At 38.6% G+C, this 19,695-nt stretch overlaps 1 protein-coding gene across 17 annotated transcripts in view; it reads left to right on the top strand.

Moving 5' to 3' along the window:
- Positions 1-19,695, top strand: part of LDB2 (LIM domain binding 2) — a 220,091-nt gene that overhangs the window by 68,614 nt on the left and 131,782 nt on the right. For all 17 annotated transcript variants that reach the window (XM_055795646.1, XM_055795644.1, XM_055795645.1 and 14 more), the window contains one exon: positions 9,843-9,945. In XM_055795646.1, coding sequence (XP_055651621.1) covers positions 9,843-9,945 — 103 coding nt within the window. The remainder of the gene's footprint in view (positions 1-9,842; positions 9,946-19,695) is intronic.

The following is a 19,695-nucleotide window of genomic DNA, read 5'->3' as shown; positions in this document are numbered from 1 at the left end:
GAGATAAGAACAGTTCAATAATTGGAATAAAATATTGATATTGATAATAATAATCATAACAAACGCAACAACAACAATAATATTGTAATGAAAAGGAAGACAGCAAAAAGAAAGAGAAAAAAATAAAACCTAAAATCCCCAAGTGGTTCACAGTACTGACAGCCCACTGACTGATGCCCAGCCAGTCCTCAAGCAGCGATCGGCTGCTCCTGGCCAGTTCCCCCCAGTTTATGTACTGAGCCTGATTCTCTGTATGGAATATCCCTTTGGCTACTTGGGGTCAGCTGTCCTGGCTCTGCTCCTCCCGGCTTCTCTTTCCCCTGCTTGCTGGCAGAGCGTGGGGACTGAAAACTCCTTGACTTAGGGTAAGCACTGCTTAGGAATAAATAAAAACATCCCTGTGTTATCAACATTATTCTCACACTAAATCTGAAACACAGCACTGCACCAGCTATTAGGAAGAAAATTAACTCTATCCCAGCCAACACCAGGACAGACAACTTCAGCTAATTAGTGGCCCAAATGGCTGATAGGGATGATACTAATTATGCTGTAGTGTTGAAAACTGGACCAAATAGAATCTAAAATATGGATGTAATAACTAAATACCTTTGTGCTACCTTTTTTCTTCTCTCTCTTAAATAGAGTTTAGATTCTGAAACCCACATTTTTTAATATAATATATTTGTGGATAGCATGGCTGCCAGTTGACAAAAATGGCTGTGATTACTAATTCTAATAAGTACCGAATGTATACAGGAATTAACTTGAAATGTACTTTAGCTATGCGTAATCCTTTAAAAAAATCACAAGAGTAGGGCTTCTGAGATGAGTAAAAAATGTGAATTAACTTCTAAGGGACACAATTTGCAGGTGACTATCTCTTTTATGAAGTTATTTGTTAATTCCCACAGGTGGTTTTTTTTTTTTAACTGAAGAATATGCACTGTTTATGTAAAAAAGATACAGTACTCCTTTTGTTTTTAACACATACCAAAGAACTCAGTTTTGTGCTTTGCTGTTGCTTCTTACCAGAATTTCAGTAAAGAACTGTAACATTTCCTTCTCTGCACTGTCTGGAATTACATCGTGCTGTTACAACTTCTTCGACTTATACCTGAACACCCAGAACCACAGTTATATCATTAAGCACTTAAATGCAGCCAACAATATATAATTTAAAGTGTAGATATGCTTGTAAATAGTAACAAAAGGGTGTAATTTCTTAAATATTTCCCTCTTAAATGTTTTCTCTTTTTCTACCTACTTACTGCTAAGTTAAGCTTTTGCGCATGAGATTACCTGTCCTCTAAAGGAGATGGAACATGCGGTATAGTGGATCTTCTCCACTTCATCTACCTTTCCAAGAAATAACAGCTCTTTGGTTAGACAGAGCTGTCCGACATTGTGATATGCTCTTAGCTGGTTTGCAAAGCTTAATAGGAAGTCATAATCTTTAAATTAATTTGACTTGCAGGCTAACAAATGCATATTTGGATCCCAGTCCAGCAAAGCATTTAAGCATATCCTTGATTTTAAAAGTCTTTACTGAGTCTTTGCAAGAGTTTTCTCAAAGTCTGTAGGGCAGAAGGTGTGTGAGTATCATATGTCTTTTCAACCCATATCATCTTTGTTTATGATAAACCCAACTCTTTGTTGTCGCATTCCTTAGCCCTGTCACCATTTGATACTTTTCCAAGAAGCTGGAATGTAGGTAGAAGCATGGTTTGTCTTATCTGGTTTTCCCTTCCCTACCTGAGCCATTAGACTTGCACAAGAAAGAGGCACACGATATGAAAGCAGTATGTTTTCTTAACTCAGCTGAAGGGCTGCTTCTTACCTTTCAAAATCCTGCCTGTTAGGTTGCAGTTTAGATTGTAGCTGTTCAGAGGCAGGGACCTCGGAAGGTCCCAGCTTTGTACTTGTCTCCAGGATGCGTAGTGCTTTCGTGAGACTTCAGTGAACAAAGCGGTGGTGAGAGTCCAGTGTGAAATGGAAGTGTCAAGGACTGTCTTCATCATGTTCCCATTGTAGTATTTAAATGTCAGTAATATTTTTACTTTCACAGTAATAAATGACACAGGCATTTGTGTTTACTAAACTTTAGAGCCTTGGGAGTTGGTGCACTTGGGTAGGTAGACCCAGAGAGACTGTTTTACTAACGTTGCTGGGAATATGACTTTTTTTTTTTTTTTTGTGTGCCCCAGTGACATGCAATGTTTGATGCTCTGTATTCACTGGTGGCAATACTAGTTACTGCGTTTTCATTGGGATAGATGGCATAGTAGCTTCCATTTACTTATATAGATGGAAGTAAACAAGGTAAGAAAGAGACCAGGTCAAAATGTCAGAATAAAATAGGAACATTCATATGACTGATGGTGGTACAATAGATAATAGACACACTTAATATTCCATCTCTATAAACCATTCTCAAAGGCTGAGGCTGTGGGGTATACTGTGGCAGAATAGACAAGTGTAACTGTGGTTCATTTTTGATAAACACAAAACTCAAGTCTGTGATTTGTCTGCAATGATCGTGGATGGAGAATACTACTAAACCCATTACTGCTCCCAGCCAACTAGACACCTCCTCATGCCTGTTGAAAAGAGGGCTCAAATTTAAAATAACTTTGAATATGGATTTAGCATGCACTCTATATATACCAAGTCCAAACAAGTACTCAGCTATGGGTAGAAGTGTCTATTTTTAACAACTGCACATGATTTAGTTAATGCCCAGTCTTTTTGTTCACAAAGGCAGAATATAGGTCTTATCCATAGAGACCAAGAGCAATCTTATCCCATACACTTAAAAAGGATAAAAGAACATCTTCTGCTATATATTGATAATGTTGCTGTGAAATATCAAGGATGATGCCATAGTGGTTAAAAGGAAATGGCAGTGGAATATGTCTTGAGCCCAGCTTCATTGCTCTTTTTTCCCTTTTCTTTCTCCTATTCATTCTTGTGCACAAGTTCCAGGAGTGGAAATAATGAATTCAAATTAAAGAAGCAGGTGAAATAACACATTTCATAAATTAACTCTTTCTGCTCTGTACCCCTTATAATGCAGTATTAAACTCTGCGATCAGTGTCTGCTGTAGGTGAACGGTGGAACATGCACAGAGTGAATATTTAAGGATTCGTTTCTCTTTTGTCCACAAGCTGCAGTAAAATTTAAAGAATGACAGATAATTGGTTTGAGACCAGGCATTCTTCTTTGACCGTTATTAGATTGAACCACATAGCACTCTGTCTTATCCTTTCCTGACAACTTAAGTTAGAAGATCTTCATAATTTTAAAGACTCCAATTTTAATATATACAACTTGAAATACATGTAGCATCTGTGTAAACAGAAAAATTGGGTGGCTGACATGTAATGGAATAACTATACTTCTATAGCTGTGTGTAGACTGGTCTTGTGATTTGCCAGCTTAGCGAGCAGTTGCCACAACTACTCTAACAAAAGTCTCTAATTCAGGCATATGTTAGTGGCCAAATAACAAGGTAGAGGTCAACCATCCTTCCAAACATAAGAAAAGTATTTCTCTTCCTTGTATCTGTGTCAGCATGCTGCAGTTAATCCGAACCACTGGTATAATTGCCCAGTGTGGACTCGCTATTTGAAAATCCAAGTGGCGCTATGTCAAAGCAGTGTATGTGCAAAGCTGAGCTGTATGACCGGTATTGTTACAACATAATTGTTTTGCTATAGCGATGCTCATTCCCACATCCCTGGGTTCACAGAAAATGGCATGAATCAATTTGCGTATTTTGCAAAGCCTTTTTTTCTTTTTTCCTTTTTTTTTTTTTTTTGTTTCTCACAATTTTGTCTGAAACCAAATAATTAATGTTTGATTTTCACAGTTCCCCATTCAGAAAATGAGCTGTTATGAGCTGTTACTGCTTCCCCCCCCCATTTTGTTGCCTTATAGTGGAGTGGTTTATAGGCAATAAAAATCAGATTCTTGCTATATTAAGAATTTCCAGTGGATCTGTAAGAGTAGCTTTCCATTACAAGCTTTTCCCTGTAATTCCATTGGATTCTTAAAGTGGATTCAGATTTACATGAGAAGCAGCAACGTTGCCCCCATTTTGCACCGGAGTCAGTCTCTCTGGGGCGGCATTGCTATGGGGATCTCTTGCATGGCTATATTCTGCTTTTTCAGTAAAACAGAAACTTGGTGTTGTTTCTTTACTGTACAAATGAAGATAAGTTCCAAAGTGGAATGTAAACAATAATTTAATTATTAAGTAAGCTGAAGAAACTGATATGTTTTGGGCATTGAGCAGAGTTTTGGCAAGAAGTTGCAAGTATATAATGGAACAGAAAACTACTTATGGCCAAAGCCAAGTCCTAAAATCTTTCTGCCAGTTTTACTACATATTGTTTGAGAGATGGCATCCAGCCACACAAGTAAGTGAAATAAATGCAAGCAACACCATTAAAACTGTGAATATGTGTGAAATAACAAATGGAAGGAATAGAGTCGGGCATTCCTGGCAGGGGGAGGGGAGCTGGAGATTCTGTGAGAGACCACTAGCTGCAAGATTAAAGGTGTCTTTAAAGCTATGTAAAATGTGCTTTATGTTTAAAGATAAAATGGGATAGAATAACAAATGCAAAAGCAAAGATGGTCCTTCCAGACTAGCCCTGGGCAACCAGATTGGTTGGTCCCCTTTTTCAGGTGCCTTTACTAACTACAGGGTATCATATAGTGCCAGCAAAGATACTGTGAATGTAAGATAGGTGTGTGTCTTGTACCTGTGTGATAACAGACAGAGCCATTTGGCTATGTAGGTTTGCCACCTACATACTGTATGTGAGTATTCTGTTCTTTGACTCTGTTCATACTGTTTCCAAGAAAATACATTTAAGACTCAAAATATCAGTATTCCACATAGAATTTTTACGTATAGAAAAAACCCCCTATGCCAGATTATAAAAAAAATTGTGCATTGCACAATCTACAGGTCAGTACTCAAATGTCCAAATGTATAAAATTAAGATATATAGATCCCTGTTAATTTGTTACTCCTGTGACATTTATATTGGAACTGTAACGTGTTCGGTAGACTCAAGATGGGTCTAATTTAAAGCTAATGGGGAAAATTATTGGTTTCTTGTATTCAGGTATTTTATTTTTAAAAGTCTGTCAGTGTGCTCTGAGTATAAACATTAATGTCAGATTTTTTTATTGTACTTATCTTGTGAGTTTCATAATTTGTAATGGCTGTGCAGTTTTTACAGGTGTATTTAATGGCAAAATCTTATCTGGAACTGCATTTTAAAAGCTCAAGTATAGTTTGATTTGCTGGGAATGGGAGGAGGGGAGGAATACCATTCTCTCCTTGGGGAGACAGCAGTTTCCTCATGCAGCATTAACTTGAAAGACTATGAGAAGTGTGTATGTTGCCAACAGGAGTGTGGATGTATAGAGTTCTGAAAATAGTAAGTGTCAATAGGGAAGGGTTGCAGGTGCCAGAAGAAAAATGTAAGCTCCCAAGGGCACTATCTCTTTTTATTTTTGCCTTGTCCAATGCCAAGCCACATAAGTTGATGTTAGAAATTCAGTTCTTAGCTGAAAAGTGATTATATAAGAAAAAGGTCCCATTTCAGAACAGATGTGTTTCCTGTGTGTATTCAGAACTGCATTTATTTGTTTCCATGACTCTCGTTTTAATATACTATTTACACCTGTCATATGTGTACAGCCAAAAGCGATGTGAGGGAGAAAACCAAAATCTGCTTCTCGCTGGGCATAAGCCATGGAGCTGCACGATGGGGCAGCTCCGCCTGAGGCTTGGAGGCAGCAGGAACTCTCTCTCCGCTCTTCTTGGGAGCACGGTAGCCATGCTCTGTACCTCTTCCCATCTCCAAAACACCAGTCTAGAAATCTGTAACAGGGGATTAAACCCCTTAACTCACAATGGCAGCAAAACTGAGCTGATTATTACTTCTTCTGTCCTTGTTAGCCACTAAGGACAAGTGATGGCTTTTCTTTGTAGCAATCTTTTCATATGGTTGAAGGCTGTCATCACATTTCCCGTAAGCTGCTTCTGTCTTATACTAGACATAGCTAGGCCCTTCCGCCTTGCTTCCTATGAATGCTTTGGGGTTGGCTTTTTTGTTTGCTTATGTCTTTAAACTCAATGGTTCCTGTTGTTCTCAGCTAAATTCTTTAAGACTGGGTGGCCCAGGCCTGGCCACAGTACTCCAGAAATGTTCCAGTTGAAGTCTTTCCAGAGATATGTTTGCTGGAGTGGAAGGGAATTGCATCTAAGACAGCTCCCTTATTCGCAAGAGCAACAGATTGCTGATACATTTACTTTATGATCTGGACCATTTTCTATAGTACTGCTTAATCAGTTATTCCCCATTTTGTAGTTGTGCTTTTGTCACTTTATTGAATTTCATCTTCACTTCAGATAATTTCTGCAATCTATCAAAATCATTTTGAATTCCAGTTCTGTCCTGCAAGGTATCTGCATCCTCTCTCGAGCATGGTTTCATGTACTGACTTTTTACATGAACTCCATTCTGCCTTCCAAGTCATTAAACAAAAATAAAGGAATTTGGAGAAAATGGCATAGGCTCGGTTGGCCTTATATTCCAGTTGCAAGATCTATTTTGGTTCAGCAGTCACCATCACAGGCAAGTAGGAGAGCCTCATTTGGCTTGCAGACTCTTAATCATGTGAGTGTGTAAGGTGTAAAGAAGAACCCAGCTTGACTCTCAGATCACACAGTGAACGTGGGACTATTAGATGGAGGGGGAAAAAGAACATCATTGTATTTAAAGTCTGATTACATTTGCCAAAGAAATCAGAGTCAGGGAAAAATATTGAAACCCTAGGATTCCATTTACTTGGAGACCCTATTCAGAGTTGAGCCATGCTTCAAATTACAAATAATACTAGGGTGGAGGGGATCAGAGGGAACAATGACAGTTGCGGCAGAGGACGTTTTGCTGCTTGGGTAGCTGGCTACAGCAGCATGGCATCCTTACTGCTGACCCAACTTGCTGGCTGTCTCTGCCCTCTTCTCTCCTTTGACACATTCCTGAAGTTTATTTTAATACAAATTTTTTTTAAAGTATTAGGGGTTTTTTTGTTATGTTTAGGCCATTATTTCAATGTTTGAGCATGTGAGTGCACTACGTGAAAGGGAGGTTGCCATGGTAATTTCTCATTATTGTTGAATAGAAAAATAATTACTCTGGCAAAATCCCCCGTAACCTGTCAGAGCATAAGTTAAAGATGCCTGGGGGCAGCCTTGCCTTCACCATCCCCTTTTTGTAAAAAAAAAAAGGAGATGATTTTATTATTACTCTTTTTTTGGTAATAACTGGATCCTTTTTCAGCTTGGCTAGGGGACACCTCATTCGGTTTTGTTCACGATTTGGCTGTGAGAGTAGTTGGGCCCACCTGTGACAAGGGTGGAGCATAGAATTAATCAGCAGAGCATATGCAGGCTTGACAGGATTTATGTATTCTGTTAAGGCTTGGGGATTTTTTTGTGGGTGGGGGTGGGGTGTTGCTTTTTCTGTTTTTCCTTCTTCCTGACATAAAATATGCAAAAGCATAAGATAAAGAACTTGGACAGCATCCAAACTGTGACAGGATCTGGACGTTTCATCTATCCAGGGAGGGAATCTACAGTAATTCCATCTCCACGTTTTCCTTGTCTTCAGACTTCTTGGAAGCAAGAGTGAGTGCAAATATGTGTGGTTTTGAGGTGAGGCCCTGCACTTTCCTTGCATCTTCTCCGTCTTTCCCGTGTGCCTTTGCATCCCAACTATGTCATGTTCTGCTTTTGCCTCCCATGTCATTGGGTGCTGCATCAGTAGATCCAGTGATACTCAACTATTGAGTTAACGAGAGTGCAAACGTGGTATGTGGCATTTCTTACATCCTTCTCTCCTCTCTTCCTTCCCTATGACAATTATGTCCAAAAGATCCCTGTTAATACGGCAGCCTGTCTTGGCAAATGGCAGAGAGTGGTAGCTCCTAATTACTTATTGGACAATACACTCTGGTATGGGCTTATAATGTCCCCCACCAGGCTGTCCCGAGTGAAGGGTCGGTGCTCTAAGATGTGTTGTTAGAAGCTAGTGGCTGGGCTCCTGTTGAACACCAGCATATATATTCCATTCTTACTGTTTTGGCTACTCACCTTGTCAATGGAGCGTTGATTGCACGTGGGAATACTCGTCCCATTTACACCAGCAAAGAAGAAGGAGCAGCAACTCTCTGTGGCAACAACTTTCCAAGTTGTGGGGGACGGTTTTGGTACCTCTTTGCGTGACTGAAATTTGAATGAGCACTGCAGGGCCATGATGCTGGGTGTCCTGCCACTGCAGGGTGGGATGAGCCTTGACAAGGAAGGTGAATTACAGGCTTTGACCTAGCCAAGAAGTCTCTTGGGGGTGTCTGGTAGGACCTGAATGCTAAAAATGTCCCTACCCTTTCTCCATTGGGTGCATGACAAAAATCAAAGTGAAGTTGTGAGGCAGGAAAGATACCCTGCTCAGCAGGTTGGAGTGAAATCCAGTAGTAACATCTTCAGGAAAAACAGGAGCAGTACTAAAAACCCCAGCCAGTTATTTCTCTGCATGTGTACGTATAATGGATATGATAGATACATGTTTTGTCTTAAATTGGCATTTTATCTCAGCTTTTTTTTCCTGTGAAGGTAAAATATTTCTGGGTTAGTTATATATTGCGTAGGCACTAAGAGGTACTCAGTGCTTACTATGCTGAATGAAGGTGGCTTTGCACACTGGGAAGGCAGCTGCCCTGAGTGGGATAGAGTGCCTCTGAGGGGTGCAACTGGGGCATCTTCAGAAGCGTATTTCCTGCTCTGTTGCTTATCCTGTGTGCTGCATGCGATTTAAATCACAGGGCCTCAAAGGAGCAGAAGAGGCTGCACCAAACATTTCAAATCCAGCTGTTAAATATACCCATAGCTTTTGAATGAAACAATTAGTAGATTCGGTTGTTGCCCGACTTCTCTGAAAAGCCTTGCGGGCTGGACCACTTGCACAGGTGCTAGACGTTGAGGTTTGGGTGCCTGTGGTCGGTCACCGAGGTCTGAAGATGCCTGGTTCAATTGTCAAAGTAGTGGTGTATGGGTATATGCTTTACATTGTACATTATATTAATAATTGCTATGTTCCAGCTATGTGTATTACTGTAAGTCAAAGTATACAGAGGTCATCTTAAAATATTGTTTTCACTTCGTGTATCGCACTGGAAAGTAAAGATTTCTCACAACAACTACATTTAAGTAACTAGCTGGTATTTAATTAACCCGCAGTACCATTGTATTTATATTAAATGCATTGGAGTGGAATGGCTATTATATTTAGTTTCTAAATAACTTTCTTGTCAGCTCATGCTGATAATCGGGTTATGTAGCATTATAGAATTAAGTACTGAGGTTTTTTCATTATTAGGACCAAGCATTTGAGATACACAGCTCAGAATAGGGGGTGGGGAGGGGGGAAGTCATAATCGCTTTATTTGCAACTGATTTATAAAATCGTTTTTAACATTTGAAGAAAAACCTGTGTTTATGAGAACAAAAGTTTTTACATATTTAATATGCTTGATAAAATGAAAGTTTATTGTATAATAAACTCAGCATTTTAGCTTTTTTCTTAAACTAGAAATGAATTTTATCTAGGAAAATCAGTTTGAAATATCATATAGACATCTACACCGCAAAATGATTGGTAAAGCGCAAACTATGTGTGATCCTGTCGAATTTCTTTTACAAAGGATGAACATATTTTCATTTTGCCTCCTGTTAAGTGAATGATCTGTTGCTTCCTAGGATAGTGACAACCTCTGGTGGGATGCCTTTGCAACTGAATTTTTTGAAGATGATGCAACTTTAACCCTTTCATTTTGTTTGGAAGATGGACCAAAGCGATACAGTAAGAGATATATTTTTTGTTCAAATTTTAAGCCTGAGTTTCTAAACACAGTTTTATCTGTAAGAGACAGATGCAACCCTGGCAATGACAGAGTCACTTGTTTGTATTCAGTGACCATCAAATTTCATTAAAGAATTGCATGGGTTGAGAATCCATCTTTTGTGGAATTCCTCTGACTCTTATTACATGAAAATAAATTATTTCCTAGTGGAGTAGGGCAAATAATACAATATAATAATTGGAATTTTAAAATTAATTTGCAATGGCTGTACTTGCACTCTTTAATTTGGTTTCCACAAACATTCAAGTGTTGAGTCTTGTGGGCAAAATTATTCATGGAAAGGGAACTTTGTAGCAAGTTTCAGTAGTGTTGCTGGAAGGGCTTCCAGATTTAAACAGGGATCATAAAAACAAAAATACCAAAAGCTATATCCTTGCTGGTGTAGCTAATCATTATTCCATCAGCTGTGTGGATCTATGCTGTTTGCACACATTGAGGACCTGCCCTGGGTATTGTCTGAACAGCAGTGGAAGTCTAGAATACTCTCAATCAAGCACTAAATGAAAGCTTGAATAACAGTGAGGCAGTGAATAAACCTGATGGCATTGGCATCCATTGCCTGCATATGCTGAGCAGCAAAAAGGGGTAAAATTCATCGACCAAATTGTTTGTAGTGAATAATTCACTCAGCTTTAGCACTAAGCAACAGCGAGATAAGTAAATATTGAAAGACTGCGTTGCCCATTGTTTCACTCCATTCAGAGTGACCCCTGCTTCATGGTGACAGCTTGTACTCTCTACTTAATGTCCTGAGTCTTGTGAGGTTCTTTTTCGTGAGAGTGACTGATTGTCAGCGTATCATTCACATAGTTCTAATTCCTTTTATCAATTATCTCAGGTATTTATTTGACAAGTGTTACCTTCTCCTGGAGAAAAAATAACAACCGCTTTGAACGCACATTCTGGGATTAGTGTTGACAGAATTACAGTTTCTTGCCTTTCAAAGCAAGTGATAACTCTGTAAAGGTCCTCAAATTACAGCCTATAGCAACATTGGTAACAGCTGATCTGTCCTGATTAGGTTGAGTCAACTTGTCAGATATCAGATTTGCTAGTTGTGTTATCAGTCCAGAAGGCACAGATACATCAGCAGAAAAGCAATTAATGTCCAGTTAGATCAGAGGGAGTTGTGTTTCTGGAAAACAGTGCTGCATATGAAAGAATCTGTCAAAGAGCAAAATATTCCTGTTGTCACAAATGCTTGATAATGGTTGTGCTATCTGGAACAGTTTGGTATGTGGCAATACTGTGATTCTTAGCATTGTTGCTGATAAGCCTGATTGAAAGATCAAGTTACTGTAGACACATTTTTAAAAGCGACTGGCACACAGGATTTTTCCTCTGGTTTTAATTTGTGACCTCTGCACAAACTTTTGTTGCTCTTGGTGTTATTCTCACCATCTGCCATTAAAACTTAGCATTAGGGCTCTATCTGTTCATTCATGTTTCCTTTCCATATTTACGTAATGCTGAACTACAGTGTTAGTGATTCTTTCTGATGCACCCAGTATTCCTGTTTAGTGATACTTGAAAAAGCATGCTTGAGCCGTTCCAGTCTGGGACTTCCATTGCCCCCTGAGCAGGCTTTGAGAGCCGCCTTGGGGGTGCTGTGTCCCTACCTGGGACACCTCCAGCATTGCTCGTTGTTAAGAGCTTGTTGTTAAGAGCAACCCTCTCTTCCTATTAGGAAAGTTTGTGTCCAAAACTACGTCCAGGAGTTGAGAACAGAGCAGTCTGCTCCCCTTTGGGTGCGAACATTAGTTGACAATCGCTTCTACCTGTAGCAGGTTCTTGCTGAGCACAGAGACCTGATCGAAGTCTCTGTTTTGCCTGCCCAACCATGCACATGCTCCATGGCGACTATGGAGGGTCTTGGCATCTCCCAAAAGACCATAATGTCACCCAGTACCCTTCTTCCAAGTAACTGGTCACTGGCCAGTGGTCTGGGGCTCCTGTTAGGTGTGCCAGAGTATGCTGAGTGGTGGCAGCACCAAGTGTGGAGTTTTGGAAGATGAAACAAGTGCCTGGTCTCCATCCATGCTGTCTGCAGCAAGACACTTCCTCCTTGCCCAGTGTGCATAGTCTTTAGTGTGTAGTGGGAATGAAAATCGTTGGAACTGGCTGAGAGGGAAGAGAAAAGACAGAAGGCAGAAACAGTAATGGAGGGTACCAAGATTAGGCCCTAGTAAAGAGAAATAGGCACACTTTGAGAAGTGATTTGTAGAGCTGAAGGTGATGGAAGATGCCAACCTCTTGCCTTTGCTCCAGGATTCAGCTCAAAATTGCCTGCTTTTGTCTTGCTTCAGCCTGTGAGAGATCTGCTTACATCTCTGACTTCAGTTGTGGCTGCCACCTGATTTTCTTCCCTTTGGGTGATTGATGGTTTCCCTCTATTAGGTATTATAAAATTCTCTTCTGGAGGAAAAAAAAAAATCCAGAAAATATCTTGTGGGGGGGTGTGTGTGGAGAAAGAACAAATAGTTTTTCATTGTCCATGGCCACAGTTTTTCTCTGGCTTGTGACAGTTCCCAGCCTTTTCCTCTCCTTGTTCTCAGGGGCTATCCGGATCTTGCCTTAAGCCACTGGAGATGAGGAGTAGCACAGTGTTTTGCCCCAGGTTCATTCTCCAGAGCCCCAGGAGCACTGTGGGAGGCTGCTGGAAACTTGCATATTGTCTTCTTCTCTAATCTTGACTGCAGTTCCCAGACCCCTCTGGGATCTTTTTTCCGTGCTTGCTTTAAACTTTTCCTTTCCTCGAGTTTCTTACCGCAGCCTTTTTCTCAGTCGGTGCTGACTGCCCTCTGCTCTCAACTGGACAGCCCAATCCCACAGCCAGAGCAAATGTCCAGGGCATGTGAGTCAGGCCTGTAAATTATAGTGTGTTACAAGATTTAGAAAAAAAATACTACTTTTACTTGCCTCCAATTTGTTTTAACTTTTAGTATGCAGTTCTGTCAGAGAAACTGTCAGGGTTGTAAACTCACTTTTTTTTTTTTTTTTGTCTCAGAAAAGTAAGCTGCTTATTTAATTTCATGGCCCCAAACTGAAGCTTTACAAAAAACACCAAATATTTTTAGGCTGCCTTTTGCATTATGAGTGTTTTACAGCACTCAGCTCATCTCCATACTGAAAAAAAGCAGTTTTCTTCACTTTGCTACTCTCACTGTTGAGTCTGCGAGGTTTCTCTTTGACTATCAGCTCTGAGATTCTTTAATTTGTAGGGGAAAATAGGTATGGGTCAAAGTGGGGGTTTTGAGTCACTGGGTTATGTTTACTTCGCTTGGTATGAGACAGCACTATGTACTGATACTCAGGAGAGCTTTAAATGTGCCTGTATATCTGTGTGGCGCAGCATGTAAAGATACTTACTTATGCCCTGGGAAGAGTAAAGGTCTGTTAGTTCAGTGATCCACCAGTGCTAATTAATTTGATTGCCAGGTTTGTTAGATATGGACCAGTTATCTTTGCAGAACATTATTCTGCCTTGGGTAGATGTGAACTTGGAGCCCAGCTCAACTTCCCATGCGGAGATTCTGTGTTAGACCTGAAATTGTTGCTGTGCCCATCTTTGCAGCAGCTCTTTTTGTCTTCAGAATTTTATTTCTTAGATGTAAGAACTTCACCTTCTGCAATTCTTCCTCCCTGGTAGAACATTCAAGAAAGAAGATACTATCTTCTTTCAAACATCCCCTGAAAATGTGTGTTTTTCTCCTGCTTGCTTATACCCCTCAGCTATTCTTTTGGTCTGCTGTTATCTATGAACCCTACTCGCAATATTAAATTCTATGTTGAAATTGAGTTTTAATGAGAAAAATGACAGAAAATAAAAACACTTTTTAATGTAACAAAGGTGTAAAATATGTGTGTTTTCTCTAGCCTGGCTTTCTCTAGCATTTTTTGGCTACAGTGAGATGGAGAGAAAGCTCACACATTCTAACGCTTAAAGACTGAGAAAGATTCTCAAAACCAAAGAGATGCTACCTGTTTTAAACCACATTGAACAGTATTTAACAGCAGCTAAGAAGTAAATCTGTGAAATTCATTTTACAGTGAGAGCAAAAAGAAAATTGCTTTAATTTATTATGCCCTGATTTATTGGGTCAAGAAGTAAATAGGATTTAAACAAAACTAAAAAAAGAAAATATGCCTAATGGAGCCGATTTATTTTTTTTCCTTGTTGTGAATAAAACATTCGTTTCCTGTTAAGAGCCTTCTATCCCTGTAAAAGAGTAAATACTAGACTCTGATCCATTGTTGCCCAGGTTCTTTGTTTCTTAGAGACAAAATATTTCCCGAACAGATAAGAGAAACAAGTTTGATTGACAGCTCTTAGCAGAGTCTCATCAGCTGCTGTGCTGACAGCCTGGTGATGCGCACTGTGCTGATGTGGTAGGGACTGACAGGTGATTGACAGCCCAAGACTGTGGAGACAGGAAAGATGAAGCATGCTCAGTAAGAATAATGTGCAGTGTTTATGCAGCACTGCAGAGAATAGGAGCTAGAAAGTTAACTCTTTCAGAGCAAAGTGACACTGTAACGCATAATGGATGCAGTTGCCACTGAACAGAAAATTAGAGCTTGTCTACATTTCTGTTCACTAAATGCTTTCTGTTTGTGGAGGAGCTATATACTGTGAGGAAGTAAAAGCATGAGCTATCACATTTGTAGCCATACAAAAAAATGCATGTGTGGTAGGTATGATGGAGTCCTCAAAGTGGTTTTATTTAAGCCTATAGATGTAGAATGTATTGAGAATTTCAAGCACTTTTTATGGGCTTCCATCACCCAATTTTATATGGCATTGCATAATGTTACATATCAGAAATTTCAGAAGGAACCAGTTGAGCTCTTTTGCTTTATGTAGCCCTACAAAAATATAGCGATATCAGCTTTATTGTTGCTCTGGATCTGTAGCTGATAATTGAATATGCATTCTGTGTTATAATTGCTACTGCAGTTTGTGCTTGGAATGTACAATATAACTATACCATGCTTTGCGTTTTATGCACTTACTATTCATTTTCTCTATTTGGTCATGAACCCTGCTTGGTTTTTCTTAATTTCTTGATTTTTTTGCTAACTGGAAAGTTAGAGGTAGATTTTGGGGGCAATAGTTTCAGAGTACGGTGAACTTTGGGCCAAATGGTAAAATCATCAGCTTTAACGTGCTTGTTGAAGTTTCTCTGTGTGCCTTTAGAATATATTACATGGCTGTATCTTAGACTTTACTACAAATTACTTAGTGAATGCACAGTGAGTGAGCTGCCGCAGATTCATTGCGCTTTTTTCCCTGTTTATAACCTGTGCGATACAAGTAACTTTACAGCCCTTTGTTGGATAACTTCTGTTCGGGTCAATGATGGAAAGCCATACCTAGTGGTCATTTCTTACAGTCAGGGAACATACTTTGGGGATAAACAGGGAAAATTTGCCACACATTACCCACTTGCTTAACTATTGTCAAAAAGATGGGTTTGAGAGGCTAACGCACTACATTATCAGCCCAGGTTTCTATAAAACTGTCGTCTGGCTTCTCTCACATAACTCTTACAGAGAAAATTAAATTTGCCAAGAGAAACAGATTGCAGTATTTCCAGGAATGCGCTCTTTCTCTTTCCTTTTATTTTTTTCCCAAGGAAATCCCAGTCATTAAACATGATTTGAGCGTTCAGGTACAACACAGTAAATTGGCCTAGCTCAGTAAGTGAGACAGATCATGCTGTGCGACTGCCTGGTCTTCATCTTTGTATACCACTCTTCTAGTTTTGCTTTTTTTTCCAAAGTTTCTTAGCAATACTTTTAAGTTTAATTTCAGAACATAGATGAACATTTCATTAAAATCAGGTCTAACAGGTCCGCAAGTGCCTGCGGATCACCAGTAGCACCTCCATCCCCCAGTTAATGATTTCTAATTGATTATTACTTCTTAAAATTGGTATTTTAAGGAGCTCTTAATTCATTTTACGTATGCTTTATTAAAACTATATATTGATAGTTTCTATTAAGAATATAAGGAATGCACTACTAAGTCAAATGCATTACAGGTGTCTAAATGTATTACACCTATGCACTTATCTTTATCACCCAAACTTCTGTAAGCTCATCAAAGAATAAAATGAGATTTGTTTGACAAGACCTATTTTACATAAACCCATGTTGACTGGCATTAATTACATCCCTTTCACTTCAGCCTTTGTCAGTTAAATCCTGTATAATTTTTTTCACTATTTTGTCTGTATTGATATCAAGCAAGTGTATTATGTTATACCGTCACCTGACTGTATAGTGTCCCTTCTTAAATATCAGCACAACAGTAGTGGTTTGGTTTTGTTTTTTTTAATTCCCTCAGTAGCTCTTTTTTTATTATTATTATTATTTTATAACACCAGGTAGAAATCTGCAAAAGGAACTCTTAGAACTGCTGATTTTAAAATGTTTACTCCTAGTAGAATCTATTTAAGATCCTTCTTAGCTGCTGATGGACTAGGAAGCACTTTTCATCTCAAGATCAATATTCTTTCCAAAAGTAGAACAAAAATGCTTTTTTATGTATTGATATTAACTTTTTTTTTGTTTCCAAATTAAATTAAGTTTTGAATAAAATTCAAGGTCTGTCTTATTTTCTTTAGCCCGTACAGCAGTGGATTTTTCACTGACACATTCAGCACCTGATTCTAATACTTTATATTTCATAATGTGTTTTTACAGAATGCTTTCCCCTTTTTTATCTTTTCTTTTACATACTATATTAATTGTTATTATTATTATTATTCATAATTATCAGGGTTTTTTTCCTTCTAATTGTTGCCTTGATTTTTCCACTAACTTTTTTGCCAAAGTTGTTTTCTTTCTCACAGTATAGTTGTGGCTTTTGGATATCTTACCAAGTCTGTTTAACAGATTCTTAATTTTCATGCATAGTTTTTAGCTGTATTTTGTCCCAGGCAGTTGAGCTTTGGCGAATCCAGTATTTTGAGGCACCAGCTGTATCTCTCCTACTGATTGGGATTACCTTTTCTTTGTCCGTTTGTACTGAATGTACGTTTTAGATGGTATTTGTATAGAAACACGTGATCCGATTGAGAATGTCCAGAGGAAAGCAAGTCTTGATCAGTCTACAGAAGAGAAGACATGGGAAAAAAGAGAGGGGGAAATGGGACATAATAACAAGACCTATCAAGGAAAGGCATGTAGTCTGTTTCAATATGCACGGTGAGCAGAAGAGATGCTAGCCTTAATTTGTATAAAAAAAAGGTACATTGAGAGGTTAGTTTCTACCGATAAGCAAAACGAGGTCCTGGGGCACATTCCCTGGGGAGGCTGTGCAGCTTCCACCAGCTGAGGGGCTGTGTCTGACCTGCATCTCTGGTTCCCTGGAGTCACTGGTCCCAAAGCAAGTGCCAGCTTTCAGCCCAGTTCAGTCTCAGCCATCGTAACAAGTTCTGGAATTATTTTCTCATCTTGGGTGATAAACTTATTGTGATTAAAAACACCCTACTATTTCTCATTTTTAACAACATGAATAATGTTTTTCTAATATTGCTGGCTATGCAAGACTTCCCACAAGAATTTTCCACCAATTTCCTTCAGAACATACATTTTTTTTTTCTCCATGTTACTGACAGGTGCTGAAGGAATAATTCTTTCTAGTTCCTGGTTTGTGATTAGCAGGTATGAATTAGACCTTCATCTCTGCCCACTGCAGGCTCGCTAGTTAGCATAATGTTCCTGCGCTTTTGAGTTATCGCTACTTTTAAAATACAAAGGGGCTTCTTTACTGTAAAATGCATGTGCAACCTGTGTGCATGCATGTGTGTATACACACAGCCTCGGTTAGGTACTCCATGGAAAGGTTTATCATGAAAACTGTTCTATCAACCTCTTTTCCAAGTGTTTTGCAAGTAAATACAAGAATTCAGGTGTTTTAGAAATGGGTATCTTAAATCTTTTCTGCTTGTTACTAAGCATGTTATACAAATCAATGTCAAAGTCCCTATGTCTGTAAAGTGGCACCTGGAAAAGGTCTGCTAAACTCCTAATGTGAATATTGCACAATTATATATAGCCTCTAATTGCAATGGCACACCAAAATCCCAGTCAATCAGATTGATTCTGCTGCTGTATGAACAGATTAAGCGATAAGCTCTCTTTGGGAGAAATCATAATATAATAGGACATGATATATTATAGGAGTCTAGAGTCCATTCAGAGAGCAGGAAGAATAAAAGCAAAATTAACATGAGAGAATCACAGTGATTTATGGGCTTTTTCCCTGCCCAATACAAATAATCCCTTTGTTGTGGTTGGCTTTTGTTCACCCATTTGGTCCAAATTATGTAGTGTTCTGTTCTTTCTCTCTGCTGGAGACCATGTTAATACAATGCTGGAAATCCATGCAAGATAGTGGGAATCAATAGTTTTTTACACCAAAATATTAAACAACTTTTTACTATTCCAAACTCAAGGTAAATAATTTATTTCTTTGCATAGTGTGACAGCAGTTGTGAAGAATAGGTCAGTACTTTTTCTGTTTTGCTGAATAACTGGCAGGCAGATCATTAATATTTTTTTTTAAATTGAGAAATAAAATTGTTGCTATACTATGGTATTTTAAAGTATTTTTTATATGAAATTGAAAACATTCAGTTGTTATTACTGCAGCTTTTAAAATTATCAGGTGATTTTTAAGATGATCAGTTAATATATGTTACGTCCTTGCAGAAAAATGTTCTAACATACAGATTTCCTGTAAGAAGCAAGATTCAGTCTGAATATTCATCCAAATCTAGAATTGTATGTGTCTTTCCCTTAGTAGTAAGGAAATATTTTTCTTCTGCATTTTTCATTTCATTTCTTTTCTTTTATTACACTTACATTGTTTCTCTTTCAGTAGTGAAACACCCCACTCTATGAATGACCTAAGCAATACCATAAAAAATTGGAAACTTTGCGGCAGAGCGTATTTTTATATTGTCATCTCATTTCTAGACCAAAGAGAGGCATTTTACTAAGTATAGTAGTTTTACCCACAGCCAGTATAAACTATTATACTTTGCAGCATACGGATTGCCTGAAGGTATTAGAAACGAATTTCCTTTTATAGAGCACTGAATAGCTGAAGAGCGGACTGGCAGACTTTTTTCTTCCCGCTTTGAATCCTCAGGTGTAGATGAATCAGAATATCAATCCTAATGGGTCTGAGAGCTTTACGTATATTACGATAACTTTATAATAATTTGAAAATTGCATATTGTGTATACACACTTAACACTGTAAGTAGTGATGTTGCAGACCTCATGGCTGTAGGACACTAGTAGGACAAGGCTTGTAGTTGCGCATAATCTTTTTTAAGTTCGGATAATAAAAAATTCACTGCAAAATATGACCTTTACCCACACATTTAATCTCACAGACATGTATGCACACACAGATAGAACACAGTCAAATATGCAAACGTGAATCCTAATATAGTCTTTGTTTTATTACACACATGTGCATGCTTGTGTTTAGTGTACAAATAAAACTTTAATAAAACTCTTACATTGTATTTCAATGATGCAGTACTGCTGTTCCACATGATGCACCTTATTTTCAGGTGTTAGGTATTTACTGTACTGCAATATTTTTAGATGGCTTAGGAGAATACAATGTGCAACATCACCAAAAATTATGGAATCTTTATAGAAATA

This window comes from Falco peregrinus, chromosome 2, assembly GCF_023634155.1.
Source record: "Falco peregrinus isolate bFalPer1 chromosome 2, bFalPer1.pri, whole genome shotgun sequence".
Lineage (NCBI taxonomy): Eukaryota > Metazoa > Chordata > Aves > Falconiformes > Falconidae > Falco > Falco peregrinus.
This window is presented reverse-complemented; position numbering and strand designations above follow the sequence as displayed.